Below are 21,313 nucleotides of genomic sequence, written 5' to 3'. Positions count from 1 at the left end.
ACCGAGGCTTGCCTGGGAACCATCACAGGAAAAAGCTGGGCATGGATAAGCCAGCTGTGGTGTATGCGGACAGTGGAACTGGGCTCAGTAATAAAAAAGGGAACCACTGGCCCGCACGTCCATGCGAGTGAACCCCAGAGCCACAGAGTGGAGAGAAAGATCCAGACCACACGCGAGGACATTCTGTGAGATTGCGCTGACGTCAAGATCGAGAGCAGACGACACTGATGCGTGGGGAAAAAGTCAGGAAAGGGGTTGACGGAGAGGCCCCCAGGGAGGCTTCTGGGGTGCTGGGCATGGCTCCTGTCTTCACCCGGCTGGTGGTCACGTAGAAAGCATGTCTGCAGTCCTCGGTGTGTGGGACACTGTGTGCAGGTTATAACATACGTGTGTATGTATTTATATATGTAGAAAATACTGATGCTGCAGGGGGCCTGGGCTGAGGGCCAGGTGGAGGGAGGTGAAGGGAGAGGGCATGATGGGATTCTGTACCCCCATTAGTCTGGACCTTTGGGAAGGAGGAGAGACCATACCCACGTCCCCTCTGACCTTTCTCACCACAACAAGCCCTGCCTGCTGGCACTTTGACCTCTCTGCCCCTCCCATCCCCACAACACACACACACTCACACGTGTGTACACACACACATACACACACCATCCTGGAATCTGGCAGGTCCCCTGTGGGAATAGGAAGTGGCTAGAACCTTGATGCTTTCCTGGGACAGCTGCCATAGCCCCTGACCCATGCTTGCCCTCATACTCCCCACCAGCTTTTCACACCGCAGGCCTGATCCTGTCACCCTTCTCGGGGGGGGCGGCGGGGGGGTCTTCCTTTTGCTCTCAGTGTGGGGGCGGGGACCAAATTCCTTCCATGGCCACCAGCCCTATAGGATCTGGCTTCTGTGAGCCCCAGCTGTCCTCACTCAGACACCTCAGTTTCTCAGAAATCTCCTTGCAACCTCAGGGCCTTTGCACCTGCTGCTGCCCTCACCCACAAGGCTTCTCCCCTGGTCAGTCCTTACCCACCACTCCATTCCTGGCCCGGCTTTCTTGTCCTGGGGCAGCTTTTCCTGATATCCCCAGAGAGGTCAGTTCGTGATAGCACACCTAAGCACTTACCTCCCCCAGCCCCAGGCAATCATCTCCTTGAGAACAGGAAGATCCGGGTCTTTCTCCCTTGTTGTATGCCCACTTCTCAGCACAGCGCCTGGTGATAAATGCCTGCTGGGTGCGTCACTGGGGGGCAGGGGTGTCCGGGCTCCCTCCCGGGGGCCACAGGCATCTGGAGGGGGAGGCAGCACTAGGTGGATCCCCAAGGCTGTTTCTGCTGGGTGAGCCTGGAGGGACCACTTCCCCTCACTACCCCGAGCTTGTCCACCTGGAGAGGGGGGCGCTGGGCTCGTGGGACAGCACCCTCTGAGCCCAGACGTCCTCGTGCCCAGGATCCTGTGCCTGACTGTGCAGGAGAAGGAACCGTCTAGGCCCTCAGAGGGCCACAGATCTCAGAGTGAGGAGGGCACAGGAGCAAACACAGATCTGTCCCTGCCTCCCGACTGGTGACACAGCGACGGGCAGCCTGCTGAAATGGAAGGTGGAGGCCGGCGGGGGACGCGGGGGTGGTTCCAGAGAAAAGGCCGCGGGGGCCTGGACTCAGGTCCGCAGTCCTTGACAGCCAGAGGTAGACAGGCCTGTCCTTGCACGGACTTGTGAGGGGAGTGGAGCCAGGCCCGGCCCGACGGCATTTTTAGCCTCCGTGCCTCCCGTTCCCCCGTTCGAGCAGCGCCGCATCGGCTCCATGCAGGAATCGTCTGGAGGTGAGGCTGCCGTCCCCCCTCCTCCCCACCACACCCGCTTGTGCAGTCGACATCTGGGCAAACCTCCCGAAGCCCAAACAGCCAGGCCTCTCCTCCACCTCCAGCCACGCAGCAAACATGCAGAGCCTCCAGCGCCTGCCCGGACCTGACTGTGCCCTCTGGCAGCAGCCCAGCGCCACAGAGAGCAGGCGGCGGGGCGCTCAGGCGGCGGGCTGCCCGGCATGCGGGGAGAAATCAGTCCAAGGGGCCTGGGGCCTGTCGGGTCCTGCTGTACACAGCCCCTGAGCAGGGGGGGCTCCTGTCTCCTCAGGGAAGCACCTAGGTCCCAGCCCCATCCTTCCCCAGCACTGGTCCCAGTGCCCGCGTCCCACTGTTGGACCCCACCCCACTCCAATGTGCAGACAAGAAGCAATCTTGTGCCCACCCCACCCCCAGCCCCCACCCCCCGTCCAGGCTGCAGCTGCAGCTCTGCGGGGCATGCTCGTGACCGTGGTGGTGACAAAGGTGCTGGTAACGGTGATGGTGAAGAACGTGGCAGGGACGAGGACCCCCAGCTGGAAGCCAGCTGTGGTTCCGTTTGGTCTCAACTCTGGGTGGTTCCTCAGAAACCACAGCCCACTCACCGAGAAGGAACTGGGCGCTGGGGACACAGGCCGCCAGGCTCAGCCCCTCGCTGCCCCTCGGTCTCCCCGTCTGTGACTGTGGCTGATGAGAGTGGCCGCCTGGAGCCCCGGCCAGGGTCCAGCTAGGACGGACTGGGCGGTGGCTCTTTTCGTCCTCACATTGGTCTTGGCCTTCTCTCTGTGGGCAGTCCCATCCCCCTCTGTCCCCCTCCGTCCCTCTCCTTGCCCCTTCCTCCCCATCACCGTCCCCTCAGCCCGGAGCCAGGCAGGACTCTAAGCCTCTAAGCTGCTTTGCAAGATCCTCATGGGATCTGCCTGGGGGCTCCAGAGTCACAACCAAAGCGGGGACGTCACCAGCCCCATGAAGATGCGTCCTCTGAGCACTGCTGGGCTCCACCTTGGGGCCCAACAGCATCCCCCCGAGGTGGTGGGGGTCCATGCACCTGAGCAGGCCATGGGGATGGGGCCCTCTCCGTCCTGGCCTCCTTTCTCTCTCCAGGAGCTCCTCTGACCCCCAGACTGTGACGTCTTCTCTTTGCCAACAGCACCCACACTCGCACCCCAGCCCAGACGCCTTGGCCCCCACACTCCAGCCCTCTGTGCCCAGCTAGACGGGTCCCCGGGCGCCTCGGGTGGTACGACAGAGCTTGACCACCACCTCCCTCCCTGTGTCCCTCCCAGGCTTCTCCGCGCAGCCAGTGCCCCGCCACGAGGATAATGTTCTTGGCACCTCTGAATCCTTGCTCACCACCACGGGGCGCTGCGGGCACGTTGGTAGGCAGCACACAGTAGGGCCGGGGAAGTGCAAGCACCAGTCCCCCCACCTTGGTCTGAGCTCCAGGAATCGAGATAGAGCTAGAGAGGTTTGCCCAGAACCAGAGGAAGGCAAAGCAGGGCATGGTGGGCAGAGCAGGGAGCACGCTCCCTCGGGGCCTGGGAAGAGGGCAGGGACGGGCGGGGAGGCCTTTCTGCAGGGCCCTGCCCGCGCTGAAGCCTGGGTGAGCCTGGGGACTGCGGGGAGCCCTGGAGGTGGTCCAGCAGGGGAGTGCAGGCTCCCATTTGCCATTTGTAAGCTTGTAAGAGACCCTCCAGCCATGTGGGGCCTCCGTGGGCGAGGACAGGGCTCTGGAATCCGGCCTCCCGTGTTGACCCTGGAGCCCCGAAGCCCACTTCTTAGGACTTCCACGCTGGGCGCAAGCACGTTCGCTGTTGAGGGAAGAATCGTGCAGAATGCTCTCAGGGCTGTTCTTCCCTCCTGTCCCGTCGCTGGGAAAGATCCAGGCACCTGACCCTAGGTTAGATCGCCCGGGCCCTGACCCCACCTGCCCGAGAAGGCAAGTCCCCGAGGGCTGGTAAAACCGATAACAGGGGCAAACATGACATTTTTCAGCAGTGTGCGAGCCAAAAGCAACAAAGACAGTGATGCCCCCATTCCCCAGGACCAAGGGGCAACAGCTACAGAGACCAGAGGGAAAACAGATGGCTGCCTCGGGTGCTTCTGGCCCCAGGGTCCAGGACAGCACACAGTCGGACCCAGCGCTGTGTCCCCGGCACTAGACGCCCACAGTCCATCAGCAGAACAAAACCCAGAAAGTCCCATCGGCCTCACTTCCTCTCTCTGCCTGGCCCCTGCCTGGTTGGGTTCCGGCCTCCAGGGCCCACGAGGCAAGTGGGCACCCCCCAGTTTCCGGGCTGCTGCTCCTGCTTCTGACATTCCCAAGGCTTCCACATTGGCTCTGGCTGCAGAGTCTTTCCATCTAGGCCTTCGCCGCCCCTTGCTGATGCGCGGTCAGCAGCGGCCCCAGAGGTCGCTCACAGCCACTGCTGGTAATATCAGAGCCGTTGGGGAGAGTGGGGAGGGGGTCTCCCAGTCGAGCAGAGCTGTTTCCCATGTGGGGGTTGCCCTGGGACTGGACTATCTCATGGTACGGCACAAGGCCAAGGGGCAAATGTCAAGTCCTCCCGAGTTCAAAAGTCAGTGGCATAGAACCGAGTTGAGGAAACTGAGTCACGGAAAATGAGCGAGGTGACATGGAGGTTCCTCAGCGGTTGAGTCGGTGGTGCTTTGCGGCTCCGGTGAGAGCCCCCCCCCCCCCCCCCCGCACTGGGGTCACCAGCTAGCCCCTGCCGTCCTGGTGTTTTGGCTCCTCGGGAGACATATTTCCCCTTTTCAGACCTCATGACTCTTCCCACAACCACACAAGGAGTGTGGCTCACGGAGGTCAGGCCGCAGGCTGGGAGGGGCGCTCGCGTGGGGGGGCCCTCCCCCGGCCAGCGGGGTTCAGGCTGTGTTGATTGCGCTCATCCCCCAGCCGCACCGAGGACAGAGGGAGCCCGCCACTCCCCACGAGCAAATTGCGGGTGAAACTCCCCGGGGCCAGCCGCACCCTGGCCCAGCCAGGTCGGAATCTCGGGTCAGCGGCCTGTGTGTCCAGGTGGCTTTAAACTCTCACCAGGCAATTCCCGTGAGCACCAGGGATGAGAGAGCTGCTCGGCTGTCTGTGTCTCCGCACAAGGCAAGGGAAGCTCAGAGGGGTTAAGACACTTGCCCCAAGTCACACAGCTGGAGGTGAGGGAGTCAGAGTCCCTGTGGGTCTGACCCCTGGGCTGAAGCCTCAGCCTCCCTGACCACGGGGCAGACGCTCTCCTGCCAGAACTTTCCCCCTAGTTTTGAAGGAGGGGATGGGTGAATCCGAAAGCAAAGAATGTGGCTGCAGGATGGGGCTAAGCCCCCACCAGACTCGCCCCCAGTCCCAGTGCAGACTCTCCCCTGGGGCCCAACACCCCGCCCCTCCTCTGCCTGTGGCTTCTGACCTCCCGGTCTCTCCGTCTCAACGGAGAGACCGGGAGGTCAGGCTCCTCCAGTTCTGACCTCATTTCCCCAGGGATCTGCAGCAGCTCCCGGGGTCATGAACCCAGTCTGGGCCAGGCCCCAGCAGCTCACACCCGTCCCGTCCCAGCGCGGTCTTAAGCCCAAGTTCCCTCTGCCACTTCATGGGGAAGAGTGGCCTTGAGCAAGTGCCCACCCCCCCACCCCCACTCCCACCCCCGGTTTCTTCATCTGTCAACTCCACTTGTTACTGAAAATATTTGTCCACCCCCTGCCTGGGGGGAGTTGATGAGATAAGGTGGTGACAAGGCTTTGTAAATGGCAAAGGCAAATATTAGCTCTGGTGTCACGTGCCGGAAGGGCCTGGTCTCATCCAGCCAGGGCTTCTGGGCGCAGTCCCACTGTACCGCTGGCTGTGACTTGGGGCCACGCTTAACAGGGCCTCAGCTTCCTCACCTGTAGAATGGGAGCACAGCAGCCCCGTGCAGCCTGTCCTCACCGCACTAGCACACAGATCAAACGCACCAGTCCCCAAAATGCACACAGACCGGAGGACGACCATGGTGGTAGGCGGGCCCTTCTGGAGAGTTCTGCAGGCTGTGCGTGCCTCTGTGCTCCAGGCGGGAATGAGCCTTTGTTCCTTTGCTCGTTCACTGTCTCCCTTTTCGCTGGAAGTGTCCAGTTCAAGCCCCAGTTCTGTCGCTCAAGCTGTGTGGCCTCAGGCTCCAGACTGGCCTCTCTGAGCCTCAGCGGTGTGTAAAGAACATTCTGTCTACAGCCTGGAGGTGTCCAGCAAGTGGCAGTGCTATGGGAGCTGCCACAAGGGAGGAGGGAGGAGGCGTGGGCCGGAAGCAGCCCCAGGAATAGTCCTAGGATTTTGTAGGGGGAGAGAAATGGTGGTTTTGGTATGGGGGCATGAGGGATCCTTTAATTTCTGGGACCCCAGGGAAGCACCCTGACGCTACCCTATTCTCCCTTCGCTGGTTCCCCAGCGCCCAAGCACGTGCAGGGAGTTTGGGGGAGGCCTGGGGGGTAGGGTATGGGCTGCTGTGTCTGAGCCCCTCCTTAGGGCTGGGCCCCTGCTGCAGCTGTCACCATCTTGCAAGTCCAGTGCCCTGATGGGGAAACTGAGGCCCAGAAGGGAAGCACCTCTCCCAGGGCACACTGCCCAGCTTCTTGCAGTGAATGGTGCAGGTGCCCAACTGGTGTGGTTTCCCAGGGACCAAAAGTGTTCCTGGAACACGGTGGGGCTTTCGCTGTCAAATCCGGGAACATCACTGTTGGCAGAAGCAGCAGGTGCCCACGTCCTGCAGAAGCCTAACGACAACCACATGTGTAAATTTTCCAGTCGCCACATTAAAGGCGGAAAAAAGAAACAGGTGAAATTAATTTTAATAATAGCCCTTATTTAACCCCAGATGTCCACAGTATTTTCACTTGGACACGTAATCCACATAAACGTTATTAATGAGACGTTTTACCTTTTTTTTTTATCCTAACTCTCCAAATCTACGGTATTTTACTTTTACAGTTTACAGGCTGCCCACATAACTGAATTTCAGATAAACCATGAAAAAAAATTTTTTTTAGTGTAAGTATATCCTAAATATTGCATGGGACACATTTAGGCTCTTCTTTTTTTTTTTTTTTTTTAAGGTTTTATTTACTTATTTGACAGAGAGAGATCACAAGTAGGCAGAGAGGCAGTCAGAGAGCCCGATGTAGGGCTCAGTCCCAGGACCCTGGGATCATGACCTGAGCCGAAGGCAGAGGCTTTAACCCACTGAGCCACCCAGGCGCCCCTAGGCTCTTCTTTCTTATTTGAATTTCAGTGGCCTGTGTGCCCACAATTTTATTTATTTGTTTATTTTAAAGATTTTATGTATTTATTTGACAGAGAGAGACCATAAGAGAGGGAACAGAAGTAGGGGAAGTGGGAGAGGGAAAAGCAGGCTTTCTGCCCAGCAGGTAGCCCAATGTGGGGCTCGATCCCAGGACCCCAGGATCATGACCTGAGCCTCTCAGGCACCCCAGTGTGCCTGTAATTTTTATTTGCAACATCTTCCAACCCTAGTTTCAGTACTTCTGGATCTAGAGGCGTCCCGGCCACTCGAACTCGTGGGGGAGAAAGGGACAGGCAGGTGTGGAAGGGTCGGGGTGCCCAGCAGAGTCCGAGAAAGCCAGTCACCCCAAGTCTACCTGCCTTGCTTCTTCCTTCTCCGTGGCCCCCCTAACCATCATCCCTGTGTGGCCCGTGACATTATCGGTCTTTGTCTTGGTCGAGCTTTTTGGAAGCCACTCAACACTTTCTATTTCCCACAATTTCCTGGCAGAAAAAACAGGCAACGGGGAAGAAAGTCCACATCTCGCCCACAATTCTCTGTATCAGCAAATTTTCCAAATCCAGAAAACGGGTCAGGGCCAGCGGGGGTGGTGGGGCAGGTCGGGAGGGACGATGGGCCAGAGCCAGAGATGGGGACCCTGGGGGCCTGCCTCCTTCCCAGGCCTTCCTCTCTGACTCTGAGCCTCAGCCTTGCCCCACAGGGGCTGAGACACTTCAGGTGGAGTCTCTGACTTGGGGTTGTCTCTCTCTGCCTCAGTTTACACATCCAAACACACTGGGAAGTTGCAGTCCAGAGCCTGGGATGGGGAAGTGGACACAGCCAGGTGGCTGCCGGGGAAAGATACAGCCCGTACGAGAGGTAGGTCAGAGGGAAGCTGCCCTCCCCGTGCTGGGACTGTCCTGGGCTCCTGGCGTGGGCGGGGGATGGGGGTCGCAAGGGGTACCCATCCCAAGTGTCCAGGAATGTTGGAACAGAAGCCCAGAGAGGTAGGCCACAGCTGAGGTCACACAGCATACCTACAAGGGGCTAGAAGCCAGCCGGGGAGCTGTACTCTGGCCTTCCCGCTGCCCCTGCCACATGCCACGGACAGTGTCACGTGACCCCACACAGCGCTGCTGCCCAGGACCCTAGGAGAAAAGGACGGGGAAGGCCACTTTCCCCTGGGCAGTTCCTTACCAGAACTACCCCCGCCCAGAGCCCCTCTCACCCAGCTCACCACAGGCAGGGTGCCCCCATCTCGTGATTTGTGGGCCCCCGTGCAACATGAAAACAAGGGACCTCCTCATTCATCAATAAGGATTTTAGAGTGGGAACAGCAGAGCGTGACACCCAGTGTAGGGCCCTTCTGAGAGTGGGGTCGTGGGCACGGGATGGATACCCATGAGCCCCCCAGCAGGAGGAGAGCGGAGGCAGGAGGGACGCGCTCCCCTCACACCTGGCCTGGTGCAGCCCTTCCCAGGCTCCTGTCCCCTAGTCTCCCTATGCCCAGGGTCTCCCTTCTCGGCCCTGCTCTTTATGCTGCCCCCCCCCAATCCCTCAGTTCCCTCCAGCCCCTCCCTGCACCAGCCAGCTCACCTCTGTCTCTGTCTGTCTGTCCCAGCAGGACTCTGCCTCCTCAGAGGTATCTTTCGTTGGTGGGACACCAGACCCTGTCCCCAAAAGAGCCCTGTGGTCCAACCTGGTCCCTGCCCTCCCCATCCCCCCTCATCCCTCCCTGTGCATAGTCTACAGTGTGACCGTTCTAACCGCATCCCTGTGGCCACCAGCCCCAGGAGGGGGACCACACAAACCAGAGGGGCACCGAAGCGTTCCACAATCGATAGAGACTCACAGTGTTGCGATCCCATATTTTTAAAACTTGAGAGTAGTGCCAAAAATGCAGGATGAAGAAAATAGCAAAGTTTCGAATAAAGACCGTATCAGTATTCTGATTTTTCCTTTAGCGTCAGGCTCCAGGATGGCTCAGCACGGCACCGTTACAGGTCCCATTGAGTCCTGAAATTTTAATAATCGGTTCATCTTCCCCTTCTTGCACTACTGTTGACTTTTTAGAAGTTTGTTTGTTTATTACATTATCTCTACACCCAACATGGGGCTTAAACTCAGAACCCACGATCAGGAGTCACACACTCCGACTGATCCAGGCAGCCGCCCCTAATTTTGATTTTCAAAAAAATGTTGCACGAAAATACCATGTTCTTCATCACTGAGTGTTTTGGGTGCCCCCTTCAACCTTTGCGTGCAAGGTGAGCACCTCCCTGGCCTCCCACAGGCCCCCCAACTACGGGCAAGTCCCCAGACAGGAAAGGACGGCCTGGTTACCAGTCACATCAGTGATGAAAATCCCGGCTGATGTGCACTGAGGTCTACCGGGCCAGACACTGCTCCAACTCTAGCCCTCTTCCCTCCCTCCCTCCCTCTCTCCCTTCCTTCCTCCCTGAGCACCACTCCAGATTGGGGATGAAGCGGACACGGAAACACTTCCTGCCCACGCAGAACCCACAACCTGGTCTGGGGAGAGACAATGAAATAATAAGGAAGGATCAGCAAGTGTGCAGAGAAAATAACTGGGGAACCGACTCAGGGGGCCGGCTTCATGTTTTAGGCGTGGGAGCCAAGAATGGCATCCCCTGCCACACCCCCCAGGAGGGACAGCCTGTTCGCTGGCCCCATTTTTCAGATGAGAAAACTGAGGCAGCTTGCCCAAGAAGTTCAAAGCCAGACTCTCACCCTGGGCAGGCTGATGCCCGAGGGCTTCATCCGGGGTGGGGCGAGTCCGAGTGGAGAAGGGGGCCGCACCAAGTGCCCCGAGGGTGTCCTTCTGCACTTCAAGGGCCACCTGCCTAGGAGAAAAGGCCGCGTTGGCTGGATCGGGGGCCTTTGGGTCCTCTATTTACTGACTGAGCCCCCGCGCCCGGGGAGTGGGGCGCCTGACACCGTCAGCCCCGCGGCGGGGCCCCTTTAAGGCCGGCCGTGGGTCTGGTGCAAGTTCATTCATCCCGGGCCCCTGCTGACTCACGCTTATGAAAGTGGTTTTCCTGGCCCCGCCCCCGCCCGCCTCCTCCCGGGCCGTGAAATACCCCGGCCTCCCCGCCTCGCACAGCCTCCTCGGTCCCCTCTGGGAGACGGCCACTTGCTCCGCGGTGGCCCCGAGAGCCGGCCCCCCCCCCGGCGTGCGCCAGCCAGGCTCGCCGCGGCCCCCGCGCCCCCCGTGTCCCCCGCGCCGGTCAGGTGAGTGGCCTGAGCAGGGCGGGCGCGGTGGGGGAGAAGCGGGCGGGGGGGGCCCGCGGGCCGGGCCGGACGCTCTTCCACCGCGCGCTCCGCCGCCGCGGTCCCCAGGTGCCCGCCCCCCTCGGCCGCCGCCGCCCCCGCCCACGTGACGCCGCTCGCCGCAGGGAAGGGAGGTGTGGCCGCCCCGGCGCGCTGCCCGCCGCCCGGCCACTGGGTCCTGCAGCCGGGCCGGGAGCGCCTCTCGTCCCCGGCACTTGGCGCCTGGCAGGCCTGGGGTGCTGAGCACGGGGCGGGGCTGCTCCAGGTGGGGGAGGCTCCGGAGGGAGGGGCGCACCCCGCTGGGCCCCGGGGCTGCGGGCAGGTAGCGCTCGCGTCCACGGACCCTCCTCTCGCTCGCCCTGCTTCAGCCTCACGTCCCTTTCTTGGTGGCACTGTTCCCACGGTCTGTTCCTCCGGGGGACCTTGCCCACCTTCCGACGGTCGGCGGCCGGCAGGACTTGAACTCGTTGGCAGCGTCTGGGACGTTCCTGGGCAAGAAGCCGCCTCCGTCCCGACTCTGGTCTCTCCCTCCCGCCCCAGGGTTAAGAACGCCCTCCGGGTGGGCTGGGCGTGGGGGAGATCCAAAGTCAAGTGAGCAAAGGGCCACCAGCAGTGCCCAGTAAATGCGGCCGGGCAGGTGTCCCGGAGGCTCCGAGCAGTTTTAGCCCCAGGAACGCTAGAAACTCCCGTGGTGCAGACTTCAAAGAAACATCCGTCGTTGAAGGCGGCCGATGTTCCCATTTTTTCTTTGCTTATTTGCTTCTGTGAATGGCAGACTCTCCCGGGAGCTGTTTGCAGTTGGCACTTGCTGTCTTCAGGAGGGACTCGAACAAAAAGTGAACATTAAAAGTTGGCCGTTCCAGCGCCACAAAACTAAAACGCGTAAATGAAAATGAAAATAGTTTCAGATCGTCTGCTGTCCCGTGGCAGCGTGTGTGGTCTTCCAAGGTAATGAGAGTTCTCAGCTGCTCGGGCTGCGGCACAGGAAGTGACCTCGGGGTGGTGACCTCATGTATGTGGCATCTGGAGGCTTCTGGAAGGGAGCACTGAACTTGGAGCCCAAAAGCTCTGATGGGAAATGGGTCCCTCCACCTTCCGGGAAGCAGGATAAGAGGCGAACCAAGGGCTCCTAGGAGTGCCTCTTGCCCCTGTGGATGGGGGAGGAGAAGGTCAAAGGGACAAGAGGGGTGAAGGGCATGGCCCAGCGTGGGCGTGCTCATTCTGGGGGGCCATGGGGAGTCCACAAACCTCGGGGGTCAAACTCTAGATCTGTCACCCACTGGTTCTATGACCTCGGGGACATGGCTTCACCACCTTGAGCCTCAGTCTTCACATCAGTGAAGTGGGTTGCCATGAGAATTAAAGTTGTAAGGCATATGGAGCTCTCAGCAAGGGCATCGCATGAGTCCCCATTACTCTTATTCCTGGAGACAGAAGAAATGAGGGGTGCGGGCCTGGGGCTGTTGGGAGGTTCTAGGAGAGTGTGCTGGGGAACTGCCATCCTGCTCCCCACGGCCTCTGGCAGAAGCTGTCACACCCTGTCACTCTGCACTCTGGAGCCCGGCTCCATGACCTCAGCTGCTCTGTAATATGGGCGTGAGTGGAAGGGTACACAGTTAAATAAGGATTAAATGAGTTAACGTGTATAAAGTGGTTAGAACATGCTTGGCACCTAGCCAGCTCGTCACAGACGTGTGCAAACGTTAGCCATTTGTGTTGGAGGTGGTGGTAATGGTGGGGGGCGCCCCCCCAGACCCTCTCCTGGGGCAGACAGCTCGGCATCTGCAGGGAACCCTGTGTGGAGAAGGCTGCGCAGTCCCTGCTGCCATCTTCCATCCCCTGGGGCCCCGGGGACCAGCGGCAGGGAGACTCTGCCCAGGATGAGGGTGTCCTTGACATGCCACGTGACATGACACTTCTTGCCATGGGTCCTTCACCGCTGAGCCCCCCTTTCCTCACCCGCCGGCCGAGGTGACACAGCTCCCCTCTCAGGGTCATCAGACCCAGTGCCATCACTTAGGTGCGAGCCATTCACTAAAGTGCGGGAGAAGGTCTGTTGTCATCGGGTCAGCGACACCGGGTCTTCGCACCGGCCTGTTGCTGGGGAGGGGATCTTCCTTTCCATCTGCTCCGGGTGGATGCTGGTGTTTCCGCCCCTCTGCACGTGTGCAGGTCGTATTCTGGCCTCGGTCACGTTTGGTCACCAGTCAAGATTTTTTCTTCCGAGTGTGAATTGGTTGCCCACTTTTCCAAATCTGAGAATGCACATCAAAATCCAGATTTCCGCCTTGTCCAGTAGACTTCTGCGGGCAGTGACCCTGGGCCCCCATCCCTGGCTGCTCAGGGGTGGGGGGGGGCACGTGCCAGCCCACTCACTCTTGTATGCGTGCGTGTGAGCCCCGGGTCTCACTGGGGCAGGCCAGTGGCATGCAGGGTTCACACACAGGGAAAGCCTAGGCACCGGTTTCAAAGCCAACTTTGTGACACTGAGCGATTGTGCGCCCTCTCTGGGCTCCAGGTGACACGTCTGTGACCTGGGGTTGTAACCAACGGCCTCCTGGGTGCAGCCGCGTGGGGAGTAGCTAGGCCCATGCTAACGGCCACACACTCCTCAATGCTCCGTTGTCTTGTGGCCCCCAGGACAGCAGCGTGTGGGCAGCGGGTGAGGTCGAAGGCCCCCTTAGCTGGGTCTGGGGGAGGTGGAGCAGGTGGGTCTGGACCCTCCCTCCCTCTGGTACCTGCCCCCTCAGGAACTGGGTTTAGGTCCCTATGGGTGATGCGCTGCAGGCCTGTGGCCAGCAGGGGGCGTAGGTGTTCCAGAAACCGGCAGGTTTACAGGCATTTTCCCCAACCCGAGTGACTCTGGCTGGCCAAGCTTCAAGGCCACCTGTTCCGCCTGAGCCGCTGGAGCTGGCAGTGGGCTCCAGTCCTTGCCCAGTGGCATATTCGCTCCAGCCAATGCTTCACGGCGATCACCTCCCTGTGTCCCCCCAACAGCGTAGAAACTATTATTATTCCCATTTTCTAGATGAGGAATCAGACACAGAGAGGTCCAAGAATGGGTCTGTGGTCACCAGCTAGGAAGCATCTTGCTGAGCAATGGCTCCAAAGGCCACTGGCTGCACCGGAGACCTGAGGGCTGGATTGTGGGGTGGGGACTGTGGGGGTCACAGAAGTGCTGGGCAGGGTTTGCCGCGGGGCAGGGGAGGGCTTACAGAAGATGGCCCATAAACTGGGGGTGTTGTTACGGTCTGCTGCTGAAATGGGGAGAAAGGGGCGAGGCTCAGACCTGGAGGTCACTGGGCTGGAGGAGAGGATCCTGCCTGGTGGGGTGGGAGGGGAGGTGGTTTGTTTGGACTGGGACAGGTGTGGGAAGGAGAGAAGGAACAGGGGAGTGGCATCCCGATAGGCCTCAGCGAGGACCTTGGACTTGACCCTGAGGGCCACAGGACAACACCCCGTAGCCGGGAAGGGAGTGCATGACACCCCAGGCTCACGGAGTAGCCCTTCCTCCCCGCTTGCCCCCAGGTCAGCTGCCAGCTGCGAGCCCCCACCCAGCCACAGCCATGAGCAGCTGGAGAAAGGACCCCCTTGGCGGCGGCGGCTCAGAGCCCCTCACGGTCGTCATCATCGGTGAGTGCATCCGGGAGGACAGGCTGTGCTGAACCCCTGGGGTGAGGGTTGGGAGCCAGGCAGGCCCAGGTCAGGCATTTCTTTACAAAAGTTGTCTTTAAAATTGGCCGTTGAGCATTCAGGATGTGCCTGGTGCTAGGCCTAGCAATTTACAAAATGTCACTCCCCGTGACCCCTCCAAGAACCCCTGAAGCCGGAACTGTCCCCTGAGGCTGCCCAGCAAGGGCGAGGGGCCCCGGCCCTAAGCCTGCAAGGGCTACTGTGTTTCCCTGGTACCCGGCACGGTGCTCAGGGCCACATGAGGCAGACGCGGCCAAAGCACGCGTTTCCTGTCCTCCAGCTGCCAAATGGGGACAGACGGCCCCTCCCCAATTCAAAGGCCACCTCTGTAAATCAGAAACAGCTGAACATCGGTGACTGCATATGGTTTGTGCTAAGGGCACGGTGCATATGGGTGATACTCTGCACAGCACACGATAAGAAGCGGGGGGAGACAGATAAAGAGAGAAGCAGGGTCACAGGGGAAAATGCCCAAGAAGGGCCACACACGAGCAGTGTGACTCATCCAGGCTTGGGGACTGGAAGCCCTGCGGGGGTGCCGTACCCCTCCTCAGGCTCCCTGCCCAGCTCGCCCCACCCACCCCCACCCAGAGCACAGGAATCTATCCTGTTAAGATCTTTCTTGTCTGTCTGACCAGCCACACAGCTCTGGGAGGACAGGACGAGTTCTTCATGATCTTAGAATCTGTCGTGTTGCTGTGTGACCACAAGCAAGTTACTTAAACTCTCTGAGCCCCAGCTTCCTCCAGTGTGAAAGGGGAAAAAGGATAGCCAGCACCTTGCTGATGTTACTGGGGGACACGCGGGGCTATCGCACGTCAGGGCTTCGTGCAGGGCCTGGTCCAGCAGCAGCATCTGTCACGTCTTACTGTTTCGTTCTTAAGATCCCTCGAAACCTAGTAGGCACCCTGTAAACGTCCGTGGTTGTCACCTGCATCGCCCTGTTGTTAAAGGAGCACCCAGGAGGCTCTCAGCAATGGTCCCTTACTTTGTTCCTGTTAGTACGCACAGCGCCTGGCCCGTGCTAAGGACTCACTGTTTTATGTTTATGAATAAAGAGCAAATCAATGAACCAGACAGGTCAAGACCAAAGCCCTCCGAGCCAGTGGTCTGCTGCTCCTAAGAGCCCTGTCCTCTGCCCCCACCCTCCCTCCTCAGGCAATGGTCCCTCGGGCATCTGTCTGTCCTACCTGCTGTCGGGCTACACTCCCTACATGAAACCGGACGCCGAGCACCCACACCCACTCCTGCAGAGGAAGCTCGCCGAGGCCCCGGGGGTCTCCATCCTGGACCAGGTGGGTCAGAGCTCTGGGCACGGGGCAGGGGACACCCCCCCCGCCCCCCAGGGAACTGGGGCAAAAATAGAAAGATGCATCTGTTGGTCACATGAGGGGCGGCAGAGCCAGTCATGACATCAGTTGTCACAACTGAAGCAGTGGCACTCCTGGCTCCCAGGGTCGCCGCCAGGGAGGCCATTTAACCCCCTATAGTACACAGGACAGCGCCCCCCCCGCCCCCACCGAAGCACAAGCCCCCCCAAACAGCAGCAGTACCGAAGTTGAGAAATCCTGCCTGAAGCATTTGGCTCACTAGCCCCTGCCCAAGAGGGCACACCAGACCTTCACCCATGCCCCTCGCCTTCCAGAAGGCCGCTCATTGCCCTCCCCCCCACTTCTGGCATCAGCCATCCTCCTAGTTCCCTCCCCCTCAAAAGCTGGCTGATGAGGAAGTAATTGGGTCTAGATCAGCATTTCTCAGAACGCCTTCTACAGGACATTAGTTCCTCAGAGAAAATATTCCTACTCCAGGAAGTCTGAGAGATACTGGGTTTGGCAGAACTAAATAGGTAAATGCAGCTGCGGGACTTGTCAGAGCCTCTACCGTGTTGATGTGCATTATCTCCTTCTGTGACGCAGCATTTTTCAAGCCTGTGTGACCGCCCTGATATGAGGGTGGGAATGCAGGCCTGAGCAGCCTTCCTCCAGTGCTACTCTGACCTATGCACCCCCTCCAGGACCTGGATTACCTGTCTGAAGGCCTCGAAGGCCGGAGCCAAAGCCCTGTGGCCCTGCTCTTTGATGCCCTCCTGCGCCCAGACACAGACTTCGGGGGAAACATGGAGTCCGTTCTCACCTGGAAGCACCAGAAGGAGCGAGCCATCCCCCATGTGGTCCTCGGCCGGAACCTGCCCGGGGGAGCCTGGCATGTGAGTGGGAGCTGGGAGAGGGTGAGAAGGGCTTTGGGCCGAATCTGCCCGAGGTCTTGGAGAGACTCCCTCCCGAAAGTTAGGGCTCTCCCCTTCCCGGCCTCTCCCCTTCCCGGCCTCTCCCTTCCCTCACATTCCTGCTCTCCCGGCCCTCCTCTCCCTCCTCCCCACCTGCCTTCCTGCGCCCACCCCAGCGAAGGTCTCCCATGCCCTCCCTCCCTACCAGCCTGGGGGCTCGGAGAGGCCTGGACCAAAGGACTCCTTTCGCACACAGTCCATTGAAGGCTCCATGGTGACGCTTAGCCAAGGCCAGTGGATGGGGCTCCCGGACCTGCCGGTGAAGGAGTGGATGCGTAGGAGGCGAAGGTGAGGCGGCTCGGGAGAGCCCGGGGAGGGCGGGGGTGACTGGGCCTCCCCCAGACGTCGAGCCCAGTAGCCAGAGGTATAAGGGCTCCACGTTTCCGCTAGCCTGACCCTCTTCTTACTTCAGAACGGGAAACTGAGGTTCGGATGGGGAAAGACTTGCCCAGGAGCACAAGGGGCTGGGCTCACCCCAAGACCCCCTGCCAGTGCTCCCGCCACCTGATGGACAAACCACCCCCGCCCCGACATGGCCCCTGGGAGCATCTCAGCCTCTAAGAGATACTGACATGACAGCTGGCCCTTCCCACCACTCAAGCCTGGCCTGCAATAATTTCTTTACTTCAAGGTCAGCGAGGAGGATGCACTTCCTTTTTGAAATGCTCTTGTAAGAGAAACTTGACCACACATAGACAAGGAAGACAGCTCAGCCCAACCCGACACCTCTCCATTGCTCTTCCATTCGGGGGTGCTTCCCCCGTCTTGTTTCCGGCTCCATCATGGCCCCACGACTCCCACCTGTCTGACCGTCCTGGGGGGACAGCTCAGTCACTGAGCAGATGAATTCCAGCCCTGCTCATCCCGGGAATCGAGGCACCACATTGCCAGTGCTCCGGGGGGTGGGGGGTGGCAAACAGGGGACCGCCACTAGGGTGCTGGCTGACCTTGTGTGACGCCCTGTTCCCTCCGAACCCCGAGGGCCACGACAGGGGCCTGTTGTCCCCACCCCGCAACTCAGTTTGAGAAAGACTCTGTGTTCCTGCAGATCTGGTACAAAGATATCCAGAGAGAGACAAGGACTTCAGTTTTAACTCTAGACATACCCTTTTGTATTCTACTTTGAAGGACAGGATACGGCATAGGAGGTCAGGTGGTGAAGGCTGTGTTTGCCATCCTCCTTTTACGGGACTGCTTAATATTCCCCATTCAGCAGATCTCGCCTGTCTCTTCCTAGGGGCAGGGCCACGCCCACAAGGGCCACGCCCCCTGCCCTCCGGGGCTCTCAAGCCCTGCCCAGTCCTGGGGCTTTCCTCCTTTCCGACCTGCCCTTAGAAAGAACAGTCTGTAGCATCTTAGGACCATTCTCCGGAACAGTTTTTACTCAGAGAAGGGGAAGTGACAAACCCACAGACACAGACCCCAGAGTTCCAGTTTCAGAAGCAGATGGGCGAGCTGGGGAGCTCAGGGCCGTGGGGGATGCCGTGTGAGCTGGCGCTACCATAGGACCTGGTAGGTGTCACCTAGGATCCTCCATTATTTTGTTTTGGGTGGGGGGGAGGGGGGAGGAGCAGAGGCAGAGGGACAAGCAGACTCCGCGCAGAGTGCAGAGTCCCAACGTGAGGCTCCATCTCACCATCGAGAGCAGGACCTGAGCCAAAACCAAGAGTCAGACCCTCAACCAGCTGCGCCCCCCAGGCGCCCCTCGTAGGAATCTCCTTTAGCAAGTTTCTCCTGAGCTGGAGGACGTAACCCACCTGCGGTCACACAGGCAGATGGCGGAGCTGGGATGGCACCCAAGCCTTTAGCTCAGGTGCCCGGCGACACTGGCCGTGCGGTCCTTGCCCAGGCAGGGGAGGCACTGAGAGCGAAAGCAAGAGGAACAACACTGGCAATAAAACAGCCTCTGCCCTTGCGGGGCGTGGGGTGGACTCTGCCAAGGGCTTTGCAGGGGCTGCTTTTAAATTAATGTGTTTAGTGAAGTCCAGGAGGCACGCCCCACTCCAGCAGGCGGGTAGAACGTCTGCAGGAGCTCACACCTGCACGGCAGCTGCCCAGAACCAAGAGCCAGACGCCCTCAGCCCCAGGAGCCCCCCTCGCACCCGCCCCCAGCACAGCCCCCTTCCTCCCGCCTGAGGCCGGCCACTTTGTCACCTCTAACTCCTCGCACCAGCTTCCTGGACTCGACAGGAACAGGATCCTCGCAGCTTTCCGTAGCTCAGTGTTCAGCCCTGGGAGCAGGGGTGACTGTCCCCTGCAGCTTACCACCGGGCAGGTTCTGTCCTGAGGTCCCCGTTCACAACACCGTCCGACCCTCTCAGCCACCACAGGAAGTAGTTCCATCGCCGCCATCATCCCCGCTGCACAAATGAGGAAACTGAGGCCTGGATCGTGTCAGGCACACAGCTCACCAGCAGCGGAGTCAGGATTTGAACCCAGGCCACCCAGTTCTGGAGGCCACACTCTCCCCCCGCCCCACCCTGATGAGGTACCCGAACTAGCTCTGTTTTTACACATGAGGAGCTGGAGGCTCTGAGGGGGTAAACCGAGTCCCACAGCGGGGGAGGCAGAGCCACCGTCCAGCTCGGGGGCCCACCGCCGGCCTGGTCACCCTGTCTCACCTGACGGCTCCCACACCCCCGTCAGCTGTCTGACACCCTCCATCCCCCATCCTCCCTTCCAGAGGTCTCCGCAACAGCCGGGCCACGGCCGGGGACATCGCTCACTACTACAGGGACTACGTGACCAAGAAGGGCCTGAGCCACAACTTCGTGTCGGGTGCCGTAGTCACAGCTGTGGAGTGGGGGACACCTGAGCCCAGCGGCTCCGGGGTCCGGGAGCCCGGCCCCCTCTTCCAGGTGAGCGGCTTCCTGACCACCGAGGACCGGAGCCAGCAGCCTTTCTCCCTGTGCGCCCGCAACGTGGTGCTGGCCACAGGCTCGTCGGACAGCCCGGCCCGGCTGGGCATCCCCGGGGAGGCCCTGCCCTTCGTCCACTACGAGCTCTCGGCCCTGGAGGCAGCCACGCGGGCAGGCACAGTGAGCCCAGGCTCGGACCCCGTCCTCATCGTGGGCGCGGGGCTGTCGGCCGCTGACGCGGTCCTCTACGCCCGCCACTACAACATCCCCGTGATCCACGCCTTCCGCCGGGCCGTGGACGACCCCGGCCTGGTCTTCAACCAGCTGCCCAAGATGCTGTACCCTGAGTACCACAAGGTGTACCAGATGCTGCGGGAGCGGTCCGTCCTGTCGCCTGGCCCCTACGAGGGCTACCGCAGCCTCCCCGAGCACCGGCTGGTCCTCCTCAAGGAGGACCGCCAGGCCGTGCTGCAGGACCCCGGGGGGGCTCCAGAAGGTCTTCGGAGTCGCCCTGGTGCTGGTGCTCATCGGCTCCCACCCCGACCTCTCCTTTCTCCCCGCGGCGGGCGCGAACCTGGCCATGGACCCTGACCAGCCCCTGAGCGCCAAAAGGAACCCCATCGATGTGGACCCTTTCACGTACCAGAGCACCCACCAAGAGGGCCTGTATGCTGTGGGGCCGCTGGCAGGGGACAATTTTGTGCGTTTCGTGCAGGGTGGGGCCCTGGCCGTGGCCAACTCCCTGCTGAGGAAGGAGGCCAGGAAGCCACCCTAGCGCCTGGCCTGGCCTTCTTGTACCCAGGCCCTAACGAGGAAGGGAGGTTCCTACAGCCCCGCTGGACACCCCAGCGAGGAACGGGGGCCTCTCCTGGCAGGAGACAGGAGGGGCCCTGAGCCCAGGCAGCAGCCTCTCTGATGAAGACGAGCAGGGAACCCAGGCTGCCTGGACTGGGACTAGTGCCCAGAGTGGGAACAGAGGCCGCAGGCCAGGGTAGGCTGTGATTTGGGGAGAAAGCTGCTGGTATGCCAGCTGAGCACTGAGCCAAGAGGACTCCAGGCCCTACTCCTTCCAGAATCGGGTCCCAATTAAACCCAGTACCTGCCTCCACTCCTGTGTCTGAGGATTCTGTGCATGGGGAGGGGGCTGGGTGCCCCCCGGGGGGGGGGGGCGCAGAGCCCAGGGCCATGTGGGAGAGCCTTGGGCTGGGGAGCTGTGTGACAAGGGACGGTGCCCTAAGTCAGGGTACAGCTTTGTTAGGAACTGAGGGGAAGGTGTGTGTGTGGGGGGGTGTTTCCGCAGCCCCTGCCCACAGCTCCAGCCTAGTCCCTGCCCCCCTCCTTCCACTCTCTCAACTTAAGGATCACTTACTGCAGGCAGTCTCCCCTGCCAGGAGCCCCTCCATTACCCCCAGGGCAACCCCCTGTTCTGGGGCCCGAAGTTCATGGCTATTAATGGCTCGTGTATCTGTGCGATCACTCCAGTATCTGTCTCTTGGATCCAGGTGCCAGGAGGCCAAGGACTCCCCCACCCCCACCTCAGTCCCATTAGTGCAGCCCATCGCCTATCACGGGCCTTAACACGTCCTTTGGACAGATGGACGATGGGTGGATAGGGTGCGAGGGGAAGAGGGTGTTCTGGGCCACCAGTCTGGGCGCTGGTGGGGGAGGTTTGAGGGGGCCCGCGGGCCCGCAGGAGTGGTGGGGGAGGCCCAGCGCGTGGGCACGGGTCCCCGGAGCTGCAGCCAGCAGAGGGCGCTCCGGGCTCGCCGGACACCTGCGCTCCGGCCCTTGCGTCGGCGCCACGGGTGGGGTGGGGGAACCTTCGGGAGGGGGGCAGCGGGAGACTTTCGGGGGGCGGCCCCCAGGGAGCCCCCGGCTGCGCGGCCGGACGCCCACCGACCCCACGCCTCCTGGGCAGCCCCTGCGGTGGCCAGGCTGGGGTCCAGCCCCCAGCACCGCGCCCCCGCGGTTCGGCCCCCCGCCGCCGCGCCCGGCTGCCGGGGGCGGGGTGGGGGGGAGCGGTGGACACGAAGCACGTGGCTCGGGGTCCAGGCGGAGCGCCCCCCCCTTCCCCGGTCCCCCGGCGCCGGCCGGT

At 60.9% G+C, this 21,313-nt stretch overlaps 1 protein-coding gene across 1 annotated transcript in view; it reads left to right on the top strand.

Annotated features, from left to right (window-relative positions):
• Nucleotides 1–20,328, top strand: part of OSGIN1 (oxidative stress induced growth inhibitor 1) — a 31,598-nt gene extending 11,270 nt beyond the window's left edge. The window contains 7 exon segments of the mRNA XM_032853859.1: nucleotides 7,870–7,971; nucleotides 13,912–14,016; nucleotides 15,235–15,371; nucleotides 16,091–16,282; nucleotides 16,557–16,648; nucleotides 19,044–19,695; nucleotides 19,697–20,328. Of these exon segments, the coding sequence (XP_032709750.1) occupies nucleotides 13,950–14,016; nucleotides 15,235–15,371; nucleotides 16,091–16,282; nucleotides 16,557–16,648; nucleotides 19,044–19,695; nucleotides 19,697–19,993 (1,437 nt within the window). The 5' untranslated portion in view covers nucleotides 7,870–7,971; nucleotides 13,912–13,949 and the 3' untranslated portion in view covers nucleotides 19,994–20,328.
• The last annotated feature ends 985 nt before the right edge of the window (nucleotides 20,329–21,313 follow it).

The sequence above is a fragment of the Lontra canadensis genome, unplaced genomic scaffold (genome assembly GCF_010015895.1).
Source record: "Lontra canadensis isolate GAN:19392208 unplaced genomic scaffold, GSC_riverotter_1.0 scaffold8, whole genome shotgun sequence".
In the NCBI taxonomy this organism is placed as follows: domain Eukaryota; kingdom Metazoa; phylum Chordata; class Mammalia; order Carnivora; family Mustelidae; genus Lontra; species Lontra canadensis.
The sequence above is the reverse complement of the archived record's forward strand: the minus strand, read 5'-3'. Positions and strand labels throughout refer to the sequence as shown.